Genomic DNA, 25,050 nt, shown 5'->3' with positions numbered 1-25,050 from the left:
TTTACTTTTAACTTTTTTTTTTATTTTAAAGAAAACTAATCATTCCTTAAAAATTAAGAGGGTGTTTTGTTTAGTTATTTTCTGTGTTCATTTTCACTGAAAACAGAAAACGGTGATGAAAATGTGTTTGGTTAGATTTCTGAAAACATTTATAGTGAAAATGAAAACATGAAATAACCAGAAAATGAAAATAATAAATTCTCGTTTCCAGTTGAGAACAAAAACTTTATTTCGGGTAAAATGAAATTGTGGTGACAATGAATGCAATTTTAAGCAAATCTAAAAATACAAAAAGACAAGAAGTCGATATATCATAAATTTTCAGTATTTTTATTTCATGAAAACAGAAAACAAGAAATCAAACTAAATATGTTTTCAAAATTCTAATCTTTTAAAAATGAAAATAGTTTTCAGAAAATAAAAACAGGAAATGAAAACAGAAAAAAAAAATGAAAATACAAACCAAACACACCCTATGTAATTTACTTTTTACAAATAATTAATAAAATATTATTTTAAAATAAGCATAAAAAACTAAATAATATTTAATTATATTATTACTTGGTCGGTTCCCAAATGATTGTATGTTTAGTTTTTAGAAAAAAAATTCAAAATGAGCGATGCTGTCATTCTTCAATGTAATATTAAAACATCTTTTTCAATTTTATCTTCAAATAAATATTATTATCTTGAAAAATTTAATAATATATTTATTAAAATTAAAAAATAAAATAAAATAATTTTATTAAAAATATTTCTTAATAAATGTTATTTTCTTTAAATACTTATTTTAGTAATGTGTAAAATAATCTCAAACATAAGTTATTTTGTGACGAAATATATTTATTAGACAAAATTATATTTTTAGTCTCCTTAATTATTTTTAATTTTGATTTTAATCATCCTTTAAATTTAGTTACCAATTTAGTCTCTCAATATTACAAATTTAAAAGTTTATTATCACAAAATAACTTTGACAAGCATGTATTATTATAATATTTTGTTTATAATTAATGAGAGAGTGACAACTCGGACCATATTTACATAATTTGATATAATTAAAAAATTAAATTTGTAAATAAATTTAAAAATGACTAAAATCAAAATTCGGAAATCAAAAATATAATTTTATGTATTTAATATCATCATTAAATGATAGTACTAAAGTAAAGATTTACAACATTTTTACTGGTTATAAGTAGAATTAATCTTGTTTTGAATTTCCAGTTTAAAATGTTGATGACGTTTGTTTCCAATTCATATATACAGATAAATTGGATACTGTGTCCCACCAAAGTCTGACTCAGGTAATCTTCGATTCTCGTGCCCATTTCCCCCATGCGTCTTGTTTGGGAACGTATCGGTGACTGTGACGCCACCACTCATCGCTCGCCACTCACCACCACCACCACCAAACACGTCACAACAACACAAATGTATGCAGCTTCCCTCAAACGACATGCTAAAAATGTCGTTTTGATGACAACCTAAACTCAACACATCACTCTCATAATGCATTTTCGGTTTCTTCTTGAACACTGAAACTTTCATTAACTTGGTGTGACTGTGACGTTGCCCTATTCAATTTCTCTCTCTCTCTCTCTCTCTCTGTCTCTATCGGTTTTGTTTATTTTTACTTTCTGAGGTTTTTCAGTTCACTGCAATCTCTGAATTTTTGCTTCTTTGGTTGGCAAATACTAATGCTTCTTAGTTCTTTCATTTCTGATTTTTGGTTTCTTCCAATTACTACATTTTTGCAGAGAATTTTTTGTTGAAACAAGATGGTGAAGAAGATCAAAAGAAAGAAGGAGGAGATTGCTGAGGACTGGTGTTTTGTGTGCAAGGATGGAGGGTTGTTAATGGTCTGTGAGTATAGGTGAGTTTCACCTCAAACATATATTTGCATGCAATTTTAATTTTAACTTTACAAAAATTAAGAATTGATAATTGTAATTGTGCACATTTTTATCTGCACATTGGTGCACATTGGTTCAATTGGAAAGCCGTACCAACTTTTAGCAATGCTCATTTCTGTCTGTGCTCAATAACTGGGAACTCAAAGCTATCTATAAAAAGATGGGGTATCTAATATGTCGTTATCAATCTACTTGTTCTCCAGTTATTATCCCTGCAAAATTGTTTTAAAGTGTCCATGATGATGTTTGCTGTTGCATACATACGCAATTTGTAGGGATGATAGTGATACCCCAGGGTACTAGCTTTAGTGTTAATCTAAGAAGCATGAACACCTCTTTAGAATGGCATGTCAACTTGTCAGACACTTTTCTCGGACGTGACACTTGTAGTTGTCGGACATGCAATTAATTAATTTTTTTACCTCTCCACTGTGTTGCAATTAATTAATTTTTTTTTTGGCTTGGACACCTCTCTGACATGGCTTGAACACAAGTCCAGAGAGTGAGCTGACACTTACTCCTGGCTAAACACTTCTCAGACACTCCTATAGTAAAAAATAAAAAAAAAAGAAAGAAAATGTGAACTTTTATTGTATTACGAGACTCATCATTTTTTTTTGGTGAGGCTCATTTTCAAAGGACTTAGCTAGTTGTTTTAACTTTTAACAGATGATTCATCTTCCTATCTTGAGATTTTTTATTTATTTATTTTTTACTTCTTTTTTTATTTTGTAAAGATTGCATTGTGAAATCATTCCTCTTAGTATGCTATCTGTGAAGATCATTATTATATATGCTGTGTCTTGGTGTTCATGTCTGTGCCTGTGTCGGAGTTGGTGCTTCGTAGGTGTTAATCATTTATATAAATTCAATTGGAGTCTGCTTCTTCGTATACAAGAAGCTATTTGTTCTCAGGACAGTGTTAGTTAGTAGTGTCTGAGCATATATTATTGTGAGAAATATGAGGTCTGTGCATCAATTTTGACTTGTGCTAGCTTTGCTGCTTTTATAAATGGTAGCAATCATTTCATACTCGTTTCCTATTTTATACTATGTACATGACCTTTCAGCAAAATTGGAAAATTGCGAGTTAGTTTTAACAAAGAAGTTGCTCATACTTTAGGCTTTGTTTATTTTTCTTTTTGTTGATATAATTGTTGTTTACTCAGAGAGGGCGAGCCCTGGTGCAGCGGTAAAGTTGTGCCTTGGTGACTTGTTGGTCATGGGTTCGAATCCGGAAACAGCCTCTTTGCATATGCAAGGGTAAGGCTGCGTACAACATCCCTCCCCCATACCTTCGCATAGCGAAGAGCCTCCGGGCAATGGGGTACGAAGTTTTTGAGGGCGAGCCCTGATGCAGCGGTAAAGTTGTGCCTTGGTGACTTGTTGGTCATGGGTTCGAATCCGGAAACAGCCTCTTTGCATATGCAAGGGTAAGGCTGCGTACAACATCCCTCCCCCATACCTTCGCATAGCGAAGAGCCTCAGGGCAATGGGGTACGAAGTTTAATATGAGGGCGAGCCCTGGTGCAGCGGTAAAGTTGTGCCTTGGTGACTTGTTGGTCATGGGTTCGAATCCGGAAACAGCCTCTTTGCATATGCAAGGGTAAGGCTGCGTACAACATCCCTCCCCCATACCTTCGCATAGCCAAGAGCCTCTGGGCAATGGGGTACGAAGTTTTTTAATTGTTGTTTACTCAGAATATTCTTCATGTTTCTTCAATCCTCTGTTAAATTAATGGCGGATCTCAATTTGGATCATTTTATAAAGATATAATTGTCCTGGAAGTAACTTTCTTTTTAACCGTTAATTCATGTTGCTTCAAGGGATTGCCTGAAAGCTTATCATCCTCGTTGCATGGCTGAAGATGATTCCTTTTTGGATAATGAATGTAAATGGACTTGTGGTAAGCTGCTTCAACCTTTCACTCTATCCTTATTGAATGACAGTCAAATACATTTCAATATCCTTCATGCAATTGATTCCACCATGAGATATAATTACTCATCTTATATATATCTGGGAATTATGCGCAGTTGCCCCAGTTGTTCTCTTAAACACTACTCTGTGTAAACCTGCATATCTTGATTATCTCAAAAACAAAAAGTCTGTTTTATCCATGTTCAATTTCAAAGAAACTTCATATACAGTTCATTTTTATTTTCCTGGCAAAGTGATACAGCTCCATGCTTAAGTTGGCAGCATCATAGAAAATTTGGAATGTATTGGCTGACATGATAAAATGCACTTTTTCCCGTTTCCTCTCTCTGTTCATGTTTAAGAGATTATGGCAAGATGGGTTTTAATCCTTGTGTTATTGAAAGACTTTTGAATAAATTATTTTTGCAGATTCACATTCTTGCTCCCTTTGCCGGAAACCGTCAAAGTTTAAGTGTTTTTGCTGCCCAAAAGCTGTTTGTGGGAAATGCTTTTCTGATGCTGAATTTGCTATTGTCAAAGGGAACAAAGGATTTTGCACTCACTGCTCAAAACTTGCATTTCTAATTGAAGAAAATGCTGATGTTGATTCTGATGGGGTAAGATTGTTTTAAATCACATTTTATATGGAGCAAGGGAAAAAGAAAGAAAAACTCTGCAAAACTGTTTGAAATCCTAAATTTGAAAACAAAATGGAAAATTGCTATTTGTTTACCATTTATGTATTTTTACGAATTCTTTTTTTTACATGAATTACCAGTTAGTGGGAAGAATTGCAATTAAAACAAGTAAACTACACAGGATTGTTATGCTGGGGTGACAATAATAACAGGGGCACTTGTTCTCTGTGATTTTACCTGTTTACGATATCTAAATTTTTGTTTTAATGTGTTCAAAAAAACAAAATTGTTCTATTTATTTTTCCAAGAGAAACCTGGAAACATTTTCTCTAACTGTTTTATCATCATTATTTTTGTTAAAGGCAAAAATTGTTTTTGAAAACACTAAAAGGAACCAAAATGGCACTGTATTTCTTGCATTCTTATCACCTGTATGAAATGAGATTTAGCAAATAAAATCCTGCATTTTGTCCGTAAGAGTCAGTTCTAATGAATTTTAAGTTTAACTAAGTGTAATCAGTGCTAACACGTAGTCTTTTAATGTTAGATGCTTGATGCATTCTGATGAGTGGAAAGTTTCTTATGATTGGATAAGATTTCAATGTAAGCCTAGTTGTAGAATTTTACATTTTGAACTATGGTCAAGTGTAGTATCTTCTCATTTGAACTAAGAAATGTTTTATTTTATTTTTCTTGGTGGGAAACTTGGAATTTAGTAGGGATTTTTGGGAACATTTGTCTGTCTCCACTTATAAACAAATTTCTTTTTCTTTACATCACTTTATTCATTCATGCTTTTTTATTAACAGGAAAAGGTAGATTTCAAAGATCGAGATACCTATGAATGCTTATTTTCAGAATATTATGAAATCATCAAAAAAGAAGAAGGGCTGAATTCCCAACATGCATACCAAGCCCATAAATTTTTAAAGAATGGCAAAAACAAATGTGACTTGGATCCAGATGAAATAGGTGAAGGGGAAGATGATACTGGTGATTCTGAAGACGTGAGTAACTTTATAGTTTCTGATTGTGATGACCTGAATGACACAGCAGGATCAAAATCAGCGAGGAAAAAGAAGGGCATGGGAAAGCTGAAATCAATGAAAGGAAAGGTGAAAGATAAGAAGGAGTTTATTGGATGGGGTTCAAGAATGCTAATAGAATTCCTTAAATATATCGGTAAAGATACAAGCAAAGAATTTTCTGAACATGATGTTACCTCAATCATTATAGAGTACTGCAGAGAAAACAATCTTTTTGACCCTAAGAAAAAGCGAAAGATACTTTGTGATGAACAACTTAGGTCTTTAATAGGGAGGAAATCAGTAAATAAAAACAGCATACAAAATCTTCTCGCACCTCACTTTGCTGAGAATTCCGAAGAAATGGATGATATCAGTAGTAGTTCTGAAGATAGGGATTGCAATGAACCAGTCAATTTTTCAAGAAAGAGAAAATCAATTTCATGTACAGAATCTCAACATCCAAACCTAGTTTCTGAAGAGCGTCAAAGCTGTTTCGCAGCCATAGTTAGTTCAAATCTCAAGCTTGTCTATTTGAAGAGGAGTTTAGTGGATGAGCTTTCAAAGCAGCCAGAAACTTTTGATGGCAAAGTGCTAGGAAGTTATGTAAGAGTCAAATCTGACCCATATGACTATTTACAGAAGAATTCCCATCTGCTCGTTCAAGTTGTAGGTAATTGTCTTTGTGACAGCTTCAAACTGCCATCATAAGAAGTAACTGATATATTTTATAATTTTTTTTATGGGAGTAGTTAATTTTTGCTGGCTGCCAAAGGTTTTCAAATACACTACTTATAGTGTAATTAATTTATTGATGATCTTATTTCTGAAATGCCATCAGAAGTTCTATACAATAGATTTCTTGTTATGTGATTTTCCTAAAATAAAATTCGTGTTACATAATGAAGAGATGCACATGTCTGTTGCAGCTTTTAGTAAGATATCCTTGTTTTATCTAGTAAGTATTGTGGTGCATTATGCGAGTTAAAGAAAGAAAACAAAAAATTTAAAGAACTGTAGTCTGCAGGTATAGTCTATACAGACTATTTTTGTAGTAAGGTAAAATTATAGAAGATATTATACAGAATGCTTTGTTATGTCAAATTATATACACTACAACTGCTTTTTAATTTTTTTTTTACTCAGAAAACTACTGCTTTCTATTCTGATTGAATAATATTATTGTTTTTGACAAGACATTTAAGCTTGTCATAACTTTATCTCGAGCTTCAGTGGTTTTTAATATTTTAAAGATTTTTAAAAGAACTAGTGGATCATGTGTGTAATTTTGATACTAATTTGCTTCTATTGGAAGAAAAAGATATTGAGTTATACGTTGTATCCAAAGTTCATATCTAGAAAATAAAAATGAAGTATAAAATGTTAAGCATTTTGTAGTATGTGTTCTTTAGGTGCTTAGTACATTGCTGGCCGCCATACTTTTCTGAGCTTTCATAATTGACATTCTATATTTACATCAATACAGGAATAAACAGATCTTTAAACAATGGTGAAATCAACAAGGAAATTATGCTTCAGCTTTCTAATGTGCCAAAAGCTGTACCTATCTGCAAAATTTCTGATGTTGACTTTTCTGAGGTATGTATGACTACTGCTGTAATAAGATTTTGTGCTGCAATTTCCCCTGTTTCCAGAGACATTGGAGCAAAAATAAGCAACAGTTTCTAAGTAAAATTTGATATTAATGTTTTGTAAGCCATTTTTTTATCTTTTGTTAGTTGTTGAATGTTAGTTTATATAGTATTAGTTATCTGCCTAGGATCATAGTAGGGTTTCTGAGGTGATCGTTGTTTATAATTGTTAGAATTTGTTATCTCTAATATATGATCTGTATATCCTAATTCTTTACAGAAATCATACTTAACTTTCAGGATTTAGCTGCAGAGTTACCTGATCTTAGTTGTTTGTATATATATTTTCTACGGTTCATAATTATAACATTTGGATTTGGTGTTATCTGCAGGAAGAATGTCAAGATCTGTATCAGAGAATGAGAAATGGTCTGCTCAAACAGCCTACTGTAGTAAGTTTGTTGTGTATGACTTGTGAGTGATGTGTACTAGAAAAAACTTTACACTCATTGATCTGATCAAAATATTTATAAGGGCCTGTGAATCTTTTGTGAGTTTAATAATAGTTTATTATCATGTGGAGAAAAACTATGTTGTTTATGTTTGAAAATTTCTGCAAATAAAGATGAACCAAGTTTAATTATGATTAACAGTACAGTAGTACTGCATCTATGGAAGCTTTTGGAAGAGAGAGTTTAAATATGGCTTCCCAACTGTTGGCTCCATTTAATTGATCAGCTAAAGCGATGATGAGAGAGTTTTCTTACTTCCATTTTTGAAGCAAAGGGTCGGTCTTTCCTGGTTGAGGAGTGTCTCCACTCCAGTCAAGTAGCTGAGTTTATCTTTTCCGTCAAGGGCTTGATCTCATTCAATGTAGTTTCTTCCATTAAGAATTTTTAGATTATAAGCTGTAAATTAGAAACCAATGACAGAGCATTGACCACAGATGATGATATGTTGCTTCAACGCCTCTAGAATTTGCGGAAGATATGGTGGGCTAACATAGGATTACATGAGATATTTCTTATTATAAAAATATGATATTTCTTAGTATTGATTGATCATAATTACATGAGAGCTATATAGGTAGAGCTGGTTAGAAGAGATCATAACCACCATGATTACAAAATAAATATAAGGACAAGATAGAGAGAAAATAAGGGCGAATCAGATCAGATTAGATCTTGATATTAACTACCTAAATCTTCTCAAATGCTTATTTGAAATTTAAAATAAAAGTACATATAGCTGTCGACACTAACACTATAGAACCAAGTTTGAGAAACTACAATTTGTTAAATTTGTAGTTGTCTACTACTAAACGAATTTCTTCAAAATCTACCCTTAGCTAAAGTTATTCACTTGTGTTGGGAATTCTTTTGCTTGAGATACGAGTGCTGCAGATCCTTGTCATACCATTTGCTTGAAAATCCCGTATTCATTACTTCTTTTGGTAAACTCAAATCTTAGGTTAGAAACCAAAATAAGTTTTGATTTGACTCATGAGTCATGAGCATTGAAGTCAAGAGTTAATTTCATCTATTGTAAAAAGCAATGAAAGCAAGGTGTAGGGTTTGTCCTTTCACATCACACTCAATATTCCCTTCATTGATGTTTATTGTCCTGTGATTGAATCCAATATATGTCAGTAATACAGAAGGGGAAAGTGGTCTGAGATGAGTGGGTTAGTGAGGGGTTGAATGGGGGCATGACATGCTGTCGATTTACAACCATATATGATAATAAGAGAAAATAGAGGGAATTTGAGTGAAAATCGTGTGACAGAATAGACATCAGATACATGTCTATATAGGATAATTACATTAATTATACATAAATAGAGGATATTCTGTTTCCTCTAAATTAGAGATTAAGTTCATATAAAATGCAATTATTAATAGAATCAAAATATTAATTCTGATTTCCAACAATATCTATGTGTCATCAGTTCATTAAACATTTATTTTAGTTAGCCTTTTTAGAGTTTAGACCATACTGATTAAGGATCAATTTGATTAAGATTAAAAAATAAGTGATTCCAATATAAATAATCTAGTGATTATTTTTTTTTTTTTATAGATTTTAGAAAAAGCAGAATCGAATCTAACAATCATAAGAATCATTTTTTTTAAAAGAAGCAGTTGATTTTATGAGAAGTTATTCAAAACAGCTTTGGATTTTAATAAGATTTTATATTCTAGCTTCTGATTCTTTTAAAAAGCTGAAACAAACACCTAAAAAACTAAGTCCCCATTTGAAGTGGATTTTAGTTTCAAGTTTCAAAATTTCCAAAACAGAAACAATTTTTGGTTTTTAATTTATAGTTTTAGTTTTCTTTATTTCCAATTTTAAAAAACTTGTTGCCAATTTGCGATTGTCCTTTTAACTTGATGTCCCTTGCGTCTCCAAAACCGTGCTCTTAGCCTCCCCCATTTCGGCCACACAACACCTGCTCCAGCACAGAAGTTCTCTGCTTCAAAGGGTTCCTGCATTTCAATCCTACTCTGCTTATAATACACGAATGAGAGTGCGAGTAGAATTATTGCATTATTTGATACAATGTAATCAACGACGCCCCTGCTCCCTAATCAATAGCATAATAAAAATGGTTCCTGTGTTCCAAACTCTGCTGGTAATACAACATAATCAAAGCATTCTCCTTCATGCTCCACCTGCTTGGGAAATCCTTTATGGCGTGTTTGAGTTCTTGCACCCCTTGCTGTTGCACCTGTTCTTGACAAAAAATCTTGTAGAGTAGTTTGACACTGCAGGTGGCGAAGGCAAAGCAGAGGGTGAGGTCCGCGTTAGATTGGATGGGAGATGTTAGGAAGTTCCACATCACCTGCCTCAGTTCTTGGGGTGCAGCTTATATATCTGTTGGACAACTTCATTTAGTGCCAATTGGTTTTAAGTTGAAATCTAATATGGTATCAGAGCCTATAGCCCATCTTAGTTCTTGCCTATTCTAGTAGGCTTGCCTGTATTGGCAAACATCTGTGGAGGGGGGGTGTTAGGAAGTCCCACATCACCTGCCTCAGTTCTTGGGGTGCAACTTATATATCTGTTGGACAACTTCACTTATTGCTAATTGGTTTTAAGTTGAAATCTAACAGGAGAGTCCAGCACTTCGGCAACAATGATGAGGCGATTCTACTTGACACTGGAAGTGGAAATGCCAGTGGCTTGTTTGAAGAAGGGATTTGCGTTTAGTGAAGTTATAAAAAACTCAAAACTTTGGCTAAGAAACCTTTTTTGTTTTGTTTTGAAAACTGACCTAAAAGTGTTTTGAAATTGGGTTAAAAACCATTTTAACCTCAATTTTGCCAAACAGGTTTTGTTTGGAAAAGTACATTCAAAACCAAAAACCTGCGACCACCCCAGATGGGGCCTAAAAGAAGTAATTACTTTTAAAAGGACGTGATTCTTTTACTTACTATAGAAGTAACAAACAGGCCCTAAATGGATTTGTCTCGTGTGAGCATTATGTTTCTTGAGTTGTAGAATAATATAATGTAATTTATTGGATTGGTACTAGTAAAATAATGTGAACATCAGATAACAACCGACTTTATGTTTGACAGCTGGAGCTTGAGCAGAAAGCCAGAACTCTACATGAAGATATAATGAAGCATGTATGTATTTATCAATACTATTTTGTCTAAATCCCTTTTGATATTATAAAGATAGAACTCAATTCAAAATGCACTTTCTTGTTGGCTAGCAATTAGACATGGTCTATGCATCATAAAATTCAACAAGGGCAAACGCTGACTCACTAATTACTCTTTTCCAAAATTATATGGTTAAAACTCACCAAACATGCACAGAATTTAGAATCTTATAATTATGAAACTCTCATAAGCACATGCCAGCAGGCACTAAACGTATTAGCCAAAGTGAATTTTGAAATCTGCACTTAAATTATTAATTTAATCCTTTATGCCTTATGCTTAGTTTTTCTAATGGCTTGTTAATATTATTGAACACCTGATTCTTCTAAACTATAAAGAACACCACACCTATAAATATTTTTTTTATACTGATATTTGTCTTTATCTTTTGCTTTATGTGGCAGTGGATCCCGAGGAAGTTAGTATTGTTACAAAACCTTATTGATCAGGCCAATGAAAAGGGGTGGAGGAGACAATATCCTTCATTTTAAATTGTTGCCTCAGATTAGTAGCTAATGGCCAAAGTATTATGAATTGTCAATTCAATGCTGATCAAGCATATCCATCTCTTAATTACTTAAAAGTGGGAGAGTTGTAAACTAAGCTGAAATCTGTTATTACTGCTTGGATTTTGATACATTTTGTATTATTCTGTATGAGTTTTATAATAGCTGTGAATTGGCAGTTTGGGCCTTGACTATATTTCCATACACTTTCTGAGTACATGGATCAAAAACTGAAGCTTGAGACACCATTGGAGCAATCACGTTTATTGAATGACATTCCAAAAGTAATTCCTGAAATAGTTGATAACACTCTGTCCCTGAAGGCTTCCCCAACGAAAGATAAGCTTGAGCAAAATGGCTTGTCAGAATTAGCCAGTGGAAAGACTTGTAACTCTGCTGGACGCCATTCCAAACACAGTGGTTTTGTTCACTGTCTAAATAATAGAACAGATGTTGCAGGTTTGCTAGGTTTTTCTGTCTAGCTACTTACTCTTTGTTTACATATCTATATCATTAACAGATATCTAACAGTCAATACAAATAAAAATCATTTTAATTATTATCCAACTGTTGTGTTGTGTTTATTTTCTGTCAGATAAATCTGATGTGGCAAATTTATTTTAAACATTTTCATTATGGTTGAAAATCAGTTTGATACAGAAAAAAGTATTCTATGTATTGACAACAAAACCAAATATTTTAATAGTTTCCTAGGGGATTTTTTTAACTAAAATAGAAATTCAGCAACAATCCATATTAATGGAAAGTTGCATTAATTGTGGTCATTCTTGACCCGCCTTAGTTGTGGCTTCTTTGGGCTGTCTTAATTGCAGCGTTGAAGAGGGTGTGTTTAGTCCCACATCGGTTAGAGATGTGGTTTAAATAAAGCTTGGACAATCCTCAACTTACAAGTTGATTTTGTAGGATGAAGTTAGGCCCAAAGCCCAAATTCTAAAACATATATCCTAATGCCCTTTGATAAAATGGTATTGCTGAATGAAATAGTAGACATTTACTTGAACTTGTTCTGGGTATCATGTTTGCTATGCATGTTCCTAAATATTTGTGGCGAGAAGCTGTCTTAATAGCATCATATTTAATAAATAAAATGTCTACTTGTTTACTGATTTTATTTAGAAAGCTTCAATCAAAGCTCTTTATCCAACTCTAGAATGTATGCTAACCTAAAAAAATATTCAGTTGTACTATCTTTGTTCATGTACACAATAATTGTAGGTCTAAACTTAATCCATGTGCTGAAGAATTTGTTTTCATTGATTATGCTCTTAATAAAAAAGGATATAACTGTTTTAGCTTTACAAGAAAAAATGCTATGTTAGTATGGATGTTACCCTTTTGGAGAACCTTTATTTCATGAAAATTGTGTTCCGGGCAAGATAAAGACTAATTAAGATAATTTTCTACATGAGTCTTTGTTAGGAACCAAAAGGTTCCAATATTAAAAGTATATTCTAGAAGAAAGAGAGATTAATTAGTTAAAGCGAGAGCCTTTATGGTTGTTACTGCAGTTATGAATGGAACCTGAGAATAGAATTGTGTTGGGTAGTGAAGGTCATTCGGGAATTGTTGTTGAGTTCTTGGTTATTCCTTTTGGGCTATAACCAATGTCTTTGCCACATTTCAATGTACAATGAACTCACGCTTGCAGCTGTATCTTCGTAAATTTGTTTTGGTGTTTTTTTATGACACACTTATATATAGCAAGACATGGCAAGAGCACTTACAACACCTTGAGTTAGTCCTTAGTACCCCTCAAAAGTCTCTATTTTATGCTAACTATAACAGTGTTTTACTGTAATGTTGTGTCTTGGATGGCCACACCAAGCCCTTATTTATAACGAGTAAATGGGATCAGTATTCATTACATAGTATCAATCAAATAATGTGTAATAAGGACTAAATCACTAATTACTATCTAATCAAATAATGATTAGATAGTAATTAAGAGATAGGGATGAGGCAGCCAAGTACCATTTCAGCCAAGCTTAAGCGCATATGATATTTTTTTGCTTACAAACATATGATACTTTCAAAAATTTAGGTGGGTATTGGACTTATGTCAAAGTTAGGCCCTATAGACAAGGGTCAATTGTGAAAAAGTTACACCAAAAGTTGGTTGTGTGTTACTATAGGCCCTTTCCAGTGGTGAAGCAAATGGGACCAGTAGCTTTTCAACTTCAGCTTCATGTTTGTCCTTTTAAGAAACCAATAGGGCAACATCCGGTTGAGCAGACTCTTCCCACACAATTATAGATTGAGACAAAAGCATTAGTTCTGGAACAACTATTGGACATGAGGAACATTTCCAAGGGAACAGATCTAGCTAAGCATGTTTTGATCCAATGGCAAAACAAACCTAAAGATGAAACTACATTGGAGGATCTCCAATTTGTTAGAACAATTTCCCTAGTTCAACCTTGAGGACAATGTTTAGCAAACCGGGGGAGATATTGTTAGGAACCCAAGGTTCTAATATTTAAAGTATATACTAGAAGAGTGATTAGTTAGTTAAAGGAAGAATATTTATGGTTGTTACAACAATTGAGTGGGACCTTGGGTATTGATAGGGACTTGGGTATGGTGGGGTGCCAAAGTTACTCATCGTGTAGTATGGGATGCTCAATGGAGTATTTAAGTACTTGGTTCTCCCCCCTATGATAGAGACTTGTGTACTATTGATAGAACACTGAAATTTGAGATTTAGGCACACTAATGAAACAAAAATTTACAACAAAAGATGTCCTAAAGTTGTAACCACTCCTATAGAGAATAACTCTGTCCAAAGAACTTCCAAATACACTCTTCTGGCCAATCCTTTCCTCTATGGCATTTTTATACAAATGTTTCATAATATTTGCTCCTATGAAACTTAATAACTGTCTACCATCATACCATACAAATAATTGTTCCTTGTTAGGAAGTCCCCTATTGCATGCCTCAACTATCGAGGTGCAACTTTAATAATGTTAGGAATCTCTTCCTGAGATTAGAATACTGAAATCATAACAAAGAAAAATCTCTCTCACAGAAGAGAAGGATACTGAAACTTCGTCTAAATTGAACAAAGAACCAAGGTAAACAAGTTTACCCCCAAAAGGAGCACTCTCCTTTTCTCACTGGAACTCCCAATTACAAAGATTTTCCAAACATATCCCCTCATCTACAACAAAAGGACTATTTATAGGAAAACAAATAACAAGTGTTTGCCCCTTTATATCCTATATCGGATCCTTTCTTCCTTCTATAATAAACCTGTAGAGGTTTATCATAGTTATAGTGCATCCCAAAATCATTCCCAACAATTCTCCCTTCCTCATAAACAACCATGTCCTCAAGGTTGAAATCGGGAAACTGATTTCTGATGGAGAAGGTGTCTTCCCAAGTAGCTTCCTCCGGGAGCTTTCCTTGCCAATGGACCAGCACCTGGGGGACTTTTGTCCCTCAGAGATTGACTGCTCTAGTACCCAAAATCTAGAAAGGCTGGTAAATCTCGGTTGTGCCCTGCAATTCTGTTGGAAGTTCAGGTTCAACTGGATGGTGCCCTATTGCCTTCTTATGCTGGGATACATTTAATACTGGTTGTATCTGAGCCTGCTCTGGAAGTTGTAATTTGAAGGCTACAGCTCCCATTTCTTTTAATACCAAATAAGGTCCATAATACTTGACCGCTAGTTTAGGATGTATCTTGGTAGGCATGGAAATTTGTCTATGAGGCCTGATTTTGAGATAAACCCAATCTCTTGGCTGAATTTGAGAGATTTTCCTATGCACATTTGCATAATGAGCCATCTGATTTTGTGCTTTCTCTAAATGGAATTTAAGCTACTTCAAAGCCTCATCTCTGTCCATGAGGTCTTGTGCAACAGCTTCCACTAGCGTTTCTCCAGGAACAATCCTAGCGAAAGAAGGTGGTGGCCTCCCATAAACCACTTCAAATGGTGTGCAGCGTGCTGCCCCTTGGAAGCTAGTATTATACCAGTATTCAGCCCAAGGTATGAATCCTGCCCAGGATTTTGGCTGCTCGGAACAAAAACACCAGAGATAAGTCTCCAAGGTTCTGTTAAGGACCTCTGTTTGTCCATCAAACTCAGGGTGGTAGGCTGTACTCATGTTCAAAGTAGTTCCCTGTAATCTGAAAAGTTCCTGCCATAATTGACTCATGAAGGTGGGATCCCTGTCACTAACAATAGAGATTGACACTCCATGTAATCTGATGATTTCTTTAACAAAAATCTCAGCTATGGACCTAGCAGTAAATGGGTGTTTGATCAAAATGAAATGTCCATATTTACTCAACCTATCCACTACTACGAGCACAACATGAAAGCCTTTTGATTTAGGAAGTCCCACAATGAAATCCATGCTGATTTTTTCCCATATGGCCTTAGGAATGGGTAAAGGTTGCAGTAACCCTGCTGGAGAGGGAGCCTGATATTTAATCCTTTGACACACATGGCAGGCTGCTACAAAATTAGTGATTGTCCCCTTCATGCCAATCCAGAAAAGGGATTGAGCCATCCTTCTATAAGTTCTGTAGATACCTAAATGGCCACCTATAGGAGAAGTATGGAATTCCTGTAGGAGTTTAGGGATCCATGTTGAATCTGGTGATAAAACTAACCTGCCTTTATAGTAGAGTTTGTCATGCTCCAAGGTATATTGAGGATGTGAGTCAGGGTCTACTTTTAAGTCCTCTAGAATTTTGGCTAAGACAAGATCCTTTTTAACTTCCTCGGTTCCTCCATCAATTTCTGCAATGTCAGGCCAGAAGGGCCTTGATATTCCTTGTAGTTCTTTATCTTCATCCCTCCTAGATAACACATCAGCAACTCTATTTGAAGCTCCAACCTTGTACACAATTTCAAACTCATACCCCAATAATTTTGCCAACCAGTTTTGTTGATTCTGAGTTGTTATTCTTTGCTCCAAGAGGTACCTTAGACTCTTCTGATCAGTAAACACAGTGAATTTCTGACCTAAGAGATAAGGCCTCTAGTGTTGAATTGCTAGAACTAGGGCCATTAATTCTTTTTCATAAATTGATTTAGTGAGTGTTGAATCTGCCAAAGCCTTGCTGAAATAAGCAATAGGCCTTTTTTCTTGAGTTAATACAGCCCTTACTCCCTTTCCCGATGCATCACATTCTATGGAGAATTTTTTTTAGAAATCTGGCATTGATAGTACAGGAGCTGTGGTGACAGCCTACTGCAACTGGGTAAAGGCCTCAGTACTTTTACTAGTCCACTTGAAATTTTTCTTCTTCAATATATCAATTAGGGTCGAGCTATTTGTCCATAGTTGCAAATGAATCTTCTATAGTACCTGGTAAGTCCCAAAATCCCTCTCAAAGCTTTAAGAGTCTTGGGTAAAGGTCACCGCAAAACAGCTTCAATCTTTTGGGGATCCATTGATACCCCATCCTTAGAGATAATATGCCCAAGGTATCCTATCTTAGTTTTTCCAAAAGTACACTTCTTCTGATTGACAAAGAAAAAATGTTTTGATAGTCTGGCCAGCACTTGTCTCAAGTGTTTTAAATGATCTTCCCATGTTTTCCTGTAAACCAAAATATCATCAAAGAAAACCAAGACATACCATCGAAGAAAAGGCTTAAGGGTGGCATTCATAGCACATTGGAAAGTTGCGGGAGAATTTGTTAATCCAAATGGCATTACTAGAGATTCGTAATGCCTTTGATGAGTTCTGAAAGCTGTTTTTGGAATGTCTGGCTCGTGCTTTCTTATTTGGTGGTATCCAGCCCTTAAATCTATTTTGGAGAAATACACAGCTCCACTTAGTTCATCCAACAATTCCTCTATCACTGGATTTGTCTGGTATTGTAGCTTTGTTTAGAGCCCAGTAGTCCACGCAAAATCTCCAACTTCCATCCTTCTTCTTCACCAAGATAACTGGACTGGAATATGGGCTGTTGCTGGGTCTAATGATTCTTGAAGCCAGCATCTCAGCTACCTGGGTTTCTATCTCATTTTTCTGCAAGTGGGGATAACGACAAGGCCTTACATTAACTGGATCTGTCCCGGCTTTAATTGGAATTCGGTGATCTATCTCTCTAGGTGGTGGCAACCCTTTTGGTTCATGAAAAACTGTTGCAAATTCAGATAATACCCCTTGTAATTGTCTGGTTTGGTCTGCTGTCAGCCCTTCCTCTTCTATATTACTTTCTCCACAACCCAGAGCATAGACATTATGTCTACTTCTGCCTTGGCAAGTTTCTTAAGTGCCTTGGAAGAAATCATTGCCTGGGACAGTTTGGGATCTCCTTGTATGATCATATTCTGTCCTTGATGAATGAAGGACATGCTTAGGGTCTGCCAATTTGCTTTAATTTCCCCCAAAGTGGCCAGCCAGGCCACACCAAGAATCAAGTCAACTCCTCCTAAGTTAAACAAAAAGAAATCTCCTTTTATCATACATGGCCCCGACTGCACCTTCAGGTTCTGGCAGCAACCTTGAGTGGATTTTCTATTCCCATCCCCTAATCTTATATAATAGGGTTTGGTTGATTCAAGCTTGAGTCCCAATTTTTTCACCAATTTGCTGGTTATAAAATTGTGACTTGCTCCGCTATCTATCAAAATCAACACTTCTTGCCCCTGCAATTCACCTTTTAACTTCATAGTTTGAGGTTGTGTTAATCCTCCTGCTAAACATACTGAAAGATCCATCCATTGGCATTCCACATCAGGAGCTTCCTCTCTCTTTTCCTCATGTTCATTCTCCTCTTCCATTCTTGAAATCTCTCCATTATCATCCATCTACTCATCCTCGGCCAAGATTAACACCCTCATGGTTTTTTCGGGACAGCGATGACCTAGTCCAAAAGCATTTCCACAATGATAACACCTTCCTTCGTCTCTCCTCTTGACATATTCAGCATAAGGAATGGTTCGAGTTCCCCTGCTTCTAGAGAAACTTGGTTTGGCCACTGAAGACATGGATCCTTGTGAATTCCGAGTCCCACCGTTGGATGCTTGGGCACTATTTGCACCTCCAAACGCCCTTGCACGAGGTATAACTCCACCGCCAACTTGGTACCTAAAACCTGCACCTGAACTTGCCCCTCGTCCCTATGTGTTCCCATAGCTCCGCATCTGTTTCATTGCTTCTTTAACGTCACATGCTACCTCCATGGCTCCTGTGAGGTCCCTAGGGTCATGTGGGCGAACCAGACTTCTAATATCTTGGCGCAGAGCAACCAAGAAATACCCCAATATTTGGTCCTCCGCCCTAGGTTTGGGCTTGAGCAACCAAAAGCTCAAATTCTTGAACATACTCCTCGACTCCTCCGGTTTGCTTTAGAGAAGCCAGTCTTTCATATACTGTTCCTCTCCCGTTTCCTTCAAACCTTCTTATCAAAGTGTCTGCAACTTATTTCCAAGACAGATTCTTGGATTTTAGATGCCAGTACTGAAACCAATGTATTGCATTTCCTTGCATACTAATGAATGCTAGCCTTAACCTCTCCGAGGGTTTAACTTGCTGCACCTCAAAGAATTTTTCAGCTCTAGCCATCCACCCCAAAGGATCGTGACCTTCAAAAGTGGGTAATTCTACTTTCTTGATCCAAGAACGAAGGGGCACATCTTTATCTTCCTTAGTTTTGCCACTCTCCTCTTCTTCCCAAGGCCTTTCATTCTTGTTCATAGAATGGTCTCCCACTACTGAAAGTGTTTTCTTGTTCATTTGTAACAACAAATCTTTGATGAAATCTATACCTGCCTTCATCTCTGTCAACTTCTCCCCGTGTACATCAATTGCCTTCTCCAACGCTCCAACCCAATTCTCCATTGTGATGATGTTGTATCCGGCAGGTCAGACCAATTTGTTAGGAATCTCCTTTTGAGATTAGAATACTGAAATCCTAACCAAGAAAACTCTCTCTCACAGAAGAGAAGAATATTGAAACTTCCTCTAAATTGAACAAAGAACCAAGAACACAATAGAACCAAGGTAAACAAGTTTACCCCCAAAAGGAGCACTCTCCTTTTCTCATTGGAACTCCCAGTTACAAAGATTTTCCAAACAGATCCCCTCATCTACAACAAAAGGACTATATAAAGGAAAACAAACTTCCTAATAGACTTAATAACAAACTGTAACAGATTTCTATCAAAAGCTAACTAACAAACTAATAACAAATATAACAAACTCTTAATCGTTAGTCGATTACAAGTGTTTGCCCCTTTATATCCTATATTGGATCCTTTCTTCCTTCTATAATAAACCTGTAGAGGTTTATCATAGTTATAGTGCATCCCAAAATCATTCCCAACAGATAACTTCACTTAATGCTAATTGGTTTTAAGATGGAATCTAACATGGAATCAGAGCCTATAGTCCACTTTGTAAATTGCCTATTCTAGTAAGCTCACTTGTTTTGGCAGACATTTGTGGAGGGTGTGTTAGGAAGATCCACATCGCCTACATCAATTATCGGGATGCAGTTTATATATCTGTTGGACACCTTCACTTAATGCCAATTGGTTTTAAGATGAAATTTAACATTCCTAAAATACATAAGTACGTAACTAGACCTAATAAAACAATACACACATTTAATAATATGTAACTTCTCCTAATTTTTGCCAATAACTTTCATAATTACCCCTAATCCCAGCAATTATGGGGTGTCCAAGTCCCAATATTTAAGTGTTTGGTTCTCCCCCCCTTAATAGGTAGCTTTTAAGGGAGGGTTCTCCAAGTGCTTGAATGCTTATCAATTGGAATCAGAGCAAGGTTATTGGTGTTTAGGAAAGGGCTACCCACTAAGGGGGTTAACCGGAAAGGTTGAGTGAAGCGTCGTAGAGTGTCAGCTGCGGAGACATCAGCTCTTAGGGGCGGTGCTATGATAGGGACTTAGGTATTATGGGGTGTCTAAGTCCCACATCAAGTAGCATGGGATGTTCGGTAAAGTATTTAAGTGCTTGGTCCCCCCTACACAAACACAACTAGCTTTTAAGGAGAGGATTCTCCAAGTGCTTGGGTGCTTATCAGGTAATCAGGGGCATTTGAGAATTGTTGTATGAGAACTGTATTGCAGTTGTTTGAAGGGAACTTTTCCTTGGCAGAGCAATAACTGTAATTTTGTTGCTGATTCTTTCCTTTCATTTGTTCTTTTCCTCTCTGACTGCTTTTTGAGAACCAATCAGTTTTTATCTTATCCTATCTTGTATTCTATTGCTCCAGTTGAAATAATTGCTCAAGATGGAATGGCATCATTAGATAGTTCTCAGACAGGGGGAGAAAAACCACTGTCAAATAAGGTGCAACATGTTTATACACGAAGGAAACTACAACAGAAGAAAGTACAGCCTATCATCCCGACACTAGAACAAATAGATTTCCTAATCTCTTCTGAAATTGTTCCAGGTAATACTGAACCCCCTTATTCTAATTCAAATTCTAATACCCCTATAGCCTTTAGGAAAGGTGTTAGTGTTTGTACTAGGAAAAGTGCTAGAACTTGCAGCAGAAATCACCCTATTTCTTAGTTCATCTCTTATCAAACTTGGTCTCAAACATAAAGCTTTTCCCTTCTAGAATTACCAATCTGTTTGTTCCAAGAAACATTTAGGAAGCTCTAGTTGATCTAAATTGGAAATTAGCAGTTATGGAGAAAATGAATGCTCTTAAAAGGAATGGGACTTGGGACATTGTTGATTTCCCTAATGATAAGGGGACAAGAGGTTGTAAATGGGTTTTCACTATCAAACATAAGGCTGATTTAAGTATAGACACGTTGAAAATCTGATATAGAATTTAGGTGGGAAAGAGAAAGAATGAGAAAGAAAGAGGGGAAGAGAGAAGAAAACAGAATAGAGAGGATAAAGGAAAGAGAAGAGAAACAGAGAGGTCAAAGAACTGTGCACCGCACTTTTGTTCTTATCATTCAGTCTACATTCAGTCTGTCTAAAAGACAACAGCCCAACCTTATTTATAGACAGCTACCCAACAGCCATAAAATCCTAACTAACAGTAGCTTACTAACTAACTAACATCTTTTTCTTATATATATTTACATATCAAAATCAGAATAGAATACTGTATTAATTATTAATAGTAGTTTATAAGCACATAATCTTTGATTTAGAGGAAACGGAATATCCTCTATGTATATATAATTAAGGAAATTAGCCTATATAAACATGCATACGCTGTGTATTCAAATACTTGGCTTTCAGTGTTGAAAACCAGAATATAATATTTTGTATTTATTAATAATAGCAATTTATAGGAAAATAATCTTTGATTTATAGGAAACAAAATATCCTCTATCTATGTATATTAGCCTATATAAACACAAATCCGCTGTGTATTCAAACACAGTTTTCAGTCAATTATTCCTCTGTTTCTCCTATTTTAACAAAACAGATAGAAGGGAAGATTAGTGGCAGAAGGGTTTACTCAAACCTGTGGAGTTGATTGTCAAGAAACATTTGTGGCAGTTTCTAAAATTAACTCTTGTCCTATGCTGTAAATTGCAATTGGCCTCTACATCTATTGGATGCAAAAAATATGTTCCTAAATGTGGATTTGGAGTAAGTGTTTGAGTCATCTGCCTTTTTTAAGGAAATTTAAAAAGAAATCAAGTGTGAAGATTAAGAAAATCATTATATGGACTGAAAACAATCCCTAAGAGCTTGGTTTGAACTTTTGGGATTGTTTTAGATGTCATGGCTACACTCAAAGCCAGACTGAGTACATCATGATTTACAAACATACACTAGTAAAATTGCTGTCTTCATCACATATTGTTAGAAGGCGAAACTTCAGCAGCCACAAGCCCTTCACCTTGAGAACAAGTTGAAACTTCCGGGGCTAGTGGGGAGTATTGTCAGGCATCTGTTAGTATTAGATATCTGTTAGCATTTGTTAATAATTGTTAACGAGAGTTAGTAAATTAGTTGGGCTGAGATGATTAGAAGAATTAAGGCATGTTGCCTATAAATAGGAAGAGGGGTTGAGGGGAAGAGATGTCTTTGTCATTTGTAAGAGGAAATTAGGGCCTTTTGGTATTGGGAGGTGTGGACCCTCGTAGTTTTGTATTGTAAATTGGCGAGATCTTCCCCATTCTTTTTGTTGGTGCAATTGGTGGTGATGGTTCTGCAATAAAGAAGAGAGAAGGCACAAATCTCTAAGGCATGTGTAAACACTAACTTTTAGGTTCGATTTGCCCACACCAATCTCTAGAAATTGGATACAATAGGATGTCTTGGCAAATCTCCTTTAGGATACAATAGAGTCTCTTGATATGGTTTGCACACCCACAACAAGCGTATCGTCAATGAGAGTTTACAAAATGTTAGGAAGTCCCACATTGTCTGTCTCAATTCTTAGGGTGCATCTTACATATCTATTGAGCAAATTCACTTAGAGCCAATTGGTTTTAAGCTGAAATCTAATATAGAATGATAATTTCCTTAGTTCTCTCTGCACACAAGGGAATAAAGGAAATGATATGCCAATATGGATACAAAGAATCTGTTGGGTTGTGTCCTTTTTCTGCATGTAGATTGGTTCTATTTATAGACCATCTCATGTCTTTTAGTAAAGAGATTTAACCTTTCAAAGAGACACATCTCTTGACTCTTGGTGAAGAGTCACATCTCACAACCCTTGATGAGGAGTCACACCTCATGACCCTTGGTGAAGAGTCACAACCTTTCATTCTGAAAATCTCTCAAACTTTTTCTAATAAAGATACCAGGTTTCTATCTGGGAGTATATATTGATGCAAAATGGACTGTTAACATTACCGGATAGAAGGTCCACTTCAGTGTATCTTTATTGGAGGAAGTCTAGTTACTTGAAGAAGTAAAAAACAATATGTGGTTGCTTGGAGCAGGGAAGAGCTGAATACACAGCTCAATGGCACAAAGGATTTGTGAATGTTTGTGGATTAACAAATTATTAAGGGAGCTAAAGTTCATAGTCCTGCACCAATGAGACTATTGTGACAATAAATCTGCTATTTCTATTGTTTACAAATTTGCAATCAAGTTCTACATGCCAGCTTGAGGGGAAGTGTTGATTGTGTGAATTAGAATATTCTTTTTTATTGTAAATATGTTGTGATTAAACAGGCCAGCTCAGTAAGTAATTTGCTAATAACTTCCTATTTTAAAGGGATCTGTTTCCTTAATTATTGGAAATTGCTCCCTAATATTCTGCAGTGTCTCTAATATGTAGAGAATACTGTACATTTGAAATAATATACACAATTTTTTTAAGTTTTTCTGTTTTAAACCACCGAATTCATGTTTTACTCAGATGAAGGTCACTTGGATTAATTAGCTTTTAATGTGAATTTTATGAATCTTTTTATTATTTCATTCCTATATTTAGTCTACCATAGCAATCTATAGATGTGTATGCCTTTCACTGTAAAAAGTGATTTTTGCTTGCTTTCATTTTGTTTTTAAAAGTTATTAAGCCAGCAACAGTTTGTGTAGATAAAGTATTTTTAAAATGTCACTCACTATATGCATTGTGTTAATTTTCATGGCTTAGGTCCAAAATTTGCAGTAAAGGAAAACCAAGATGATACAGCCTTTCCTGTTGCCTCTGTTGAGAATTTGTTTGCCGATACGTCTTCCCAGGATAAAGGCACTTCTCAAAGAAATCTGCCTCAGTCTGCCTCAAAAGCAAGGCAAGATGGTCCCGAGGCTACACATTTTGAAGAATTAATCAATCCAGCAAAGCAAGATGATCCTGAGGCTACACTCTTTGAAGAATTAAGCAATCCTGCAAAATATGGCTTGTGTCAACCAAGGAACACTGAATCTGGTTCTGTTATCATAAATGGCAGAAATCTGAGTGGTACTGGATATGCTGAACAAATAATAAAGGAAAAGCAAAGCATTCCTGTTGTGAGTGTCAATGACAAACAGGATATGGGTATCTCAGCTATTCCAGTTGAAGAACAGGAAATTAGCATTTCAACGACAAATGTCATTGTGTTAAGTGACGATGATGAACAAGAGGCCAATGCTGCAGATAATTCAATGGGAAGAAAGGTGGTGGAGAGTCCTGAAAATTCTATTTGGTATTGTGTAGGTCCTTATGGTAAAAAAGGAGGACCCTTCTCAATGTCTGCACTCAAACGTTGGAGTGATAGTGCCTCACATCCCTTAGAATTCAAGGTCTGGAAGACAGGTCAGAGTGAAACGGAGGCAATACCTCTCACTGTTGCGCTTAACCGAATTTTCTCAAGTATGTAGGTAAATGGGAATGAAGGGGGAAATCACTTCCTTAATTTAAGTACATAAACAGTGTTAATATAGAATCAAGTACTTAGAGTTTTATGCCTTCCAAAAAAAAAAGTGCTCCAGAGTTTTAACCAAATACAATAGTTGCTTGTGTGGAATGCTGCCAAGTTAAAAGTACTTAATATATGATTTTGTTTTCTTTTGGTTGTAAATTTGACCAATAAAATTACAAACCAAAGTTTGTATGCTTTGTGCATCTTGGTCATGCAATTTGAGCACAGACTGGGAATTCAACCCAGTGAAAGTTTTAAAGTTGTTGGATTTGCTTATGGAATCCCAACATGTATTCGTTGTGCCTTTGGTCTTGTAACCACAATTGGTTTTTGCTTATAGTTATCAGAGCTTTCTTGGAAAACAACGATGCTATAACAAAAACCACCGTGGAAAACCCGAGCAATATCTAATGATCTGTGTGCAAAAGAAGGACTAGCTTTCTGCATAAAAGCGCAATCCAACTTTTTATTTTGGATG

The 25,050-nt window shown here is 35.5% G+C and overlaps 1 protein-coding gene across 5 annotated transcripts; it reads left to right on the top strand.

The window, feature by feature from the left end:
- The first annotated feature begins 1,293 nt into the window (after positions 1–1,293).
- LOC100802742 (uncharacterized protein At5g08430) lies at positions 1,294–24,764 on the top strand. 5 transcript variants are annotated; one of them, XM_006591239.4, is made up of 12 exons: positions 1,294–1,436; positions 1,761–1,876; positions 3,744–3,823; positions 4,267–4,454; positions 5,285–6,173; positions 6,987–7,099; positions 7,485–7,544; positions 10,674–10,724; positions 11,168–11,238; positions 11,475–11,728; positions 20,498–20,680; positions 23,822–24,764. In XM_006591239.4, the coding sequence occupies exons 2-12, from the start codon at positions 1,782–1,784 to the stop codon at positions 24,529–24,531; spliced, it is 2,694 nt and encodes an 897-aa protein (XP_006591302.1). In that variant the 5' UTR covers positions 1,294–1,436; positions 1,761–1,781; the 3' UTR covers positions 24,532–24,764. The 5 variants fall into 5 exon arrangements, with proteins under 5 accessions (XP_006591302.1, XP_006591301.1, XP_040862800.1 ...); XM_006591238.4 differs by lacking the exon at positions 1,294–1,436 and adding an exon at positions 1,489–1,645; XM_041006867.1 differs by lacking the exon at positions 1,294–1,436 and adding an exon at positions 1,536–1,560.
- Positions 24,765–25,050: the final 286 nt, after the last annotated feature.

This window comes from Glycine max, chromosome 11 (assembly GCF_000004515.6).
Source record: "Glycine max cultivar Williams 82 chromosome 11, Glycine_max_v4.0, whole genome shotgun sequence".
Lineage (NCBI taxonomy): Eukaryota > Viridiplantae > Streptophyta > Magnoliopsida > Fabales > Fabaceae > Glycine > Glycine max.
Note: the sequence above shows the minus strand (reverse complement) of the source record. Positions and strands in the feature narration are given on the sequence as shown.

Bases quoted from the DNA above. Each gene is read 5' to 3' on its own strand.
- LOC100802742 (XM_006591239.4), top strand. From the start codon at position 1,782: ATGGTGAAGAAGATCAAAAGAAAGAAGGAGGAGATTGCTGAGGACTGG. The intron at 1,877-3,743 runs GTGAGTTTCACC...TGTTGCTTCAAG, and splicing joins TTAATGGTCTGTGAGTATAG to GGATTGCCTGAAAGCTTATC. The intron at 10,725-11,167 runs GTATGTATTTAT...TTTATGTGGCAG, and splicing joins ATGAAGATATAATGAAGCAT to TGGATCCCGAGGAAGTTAGT.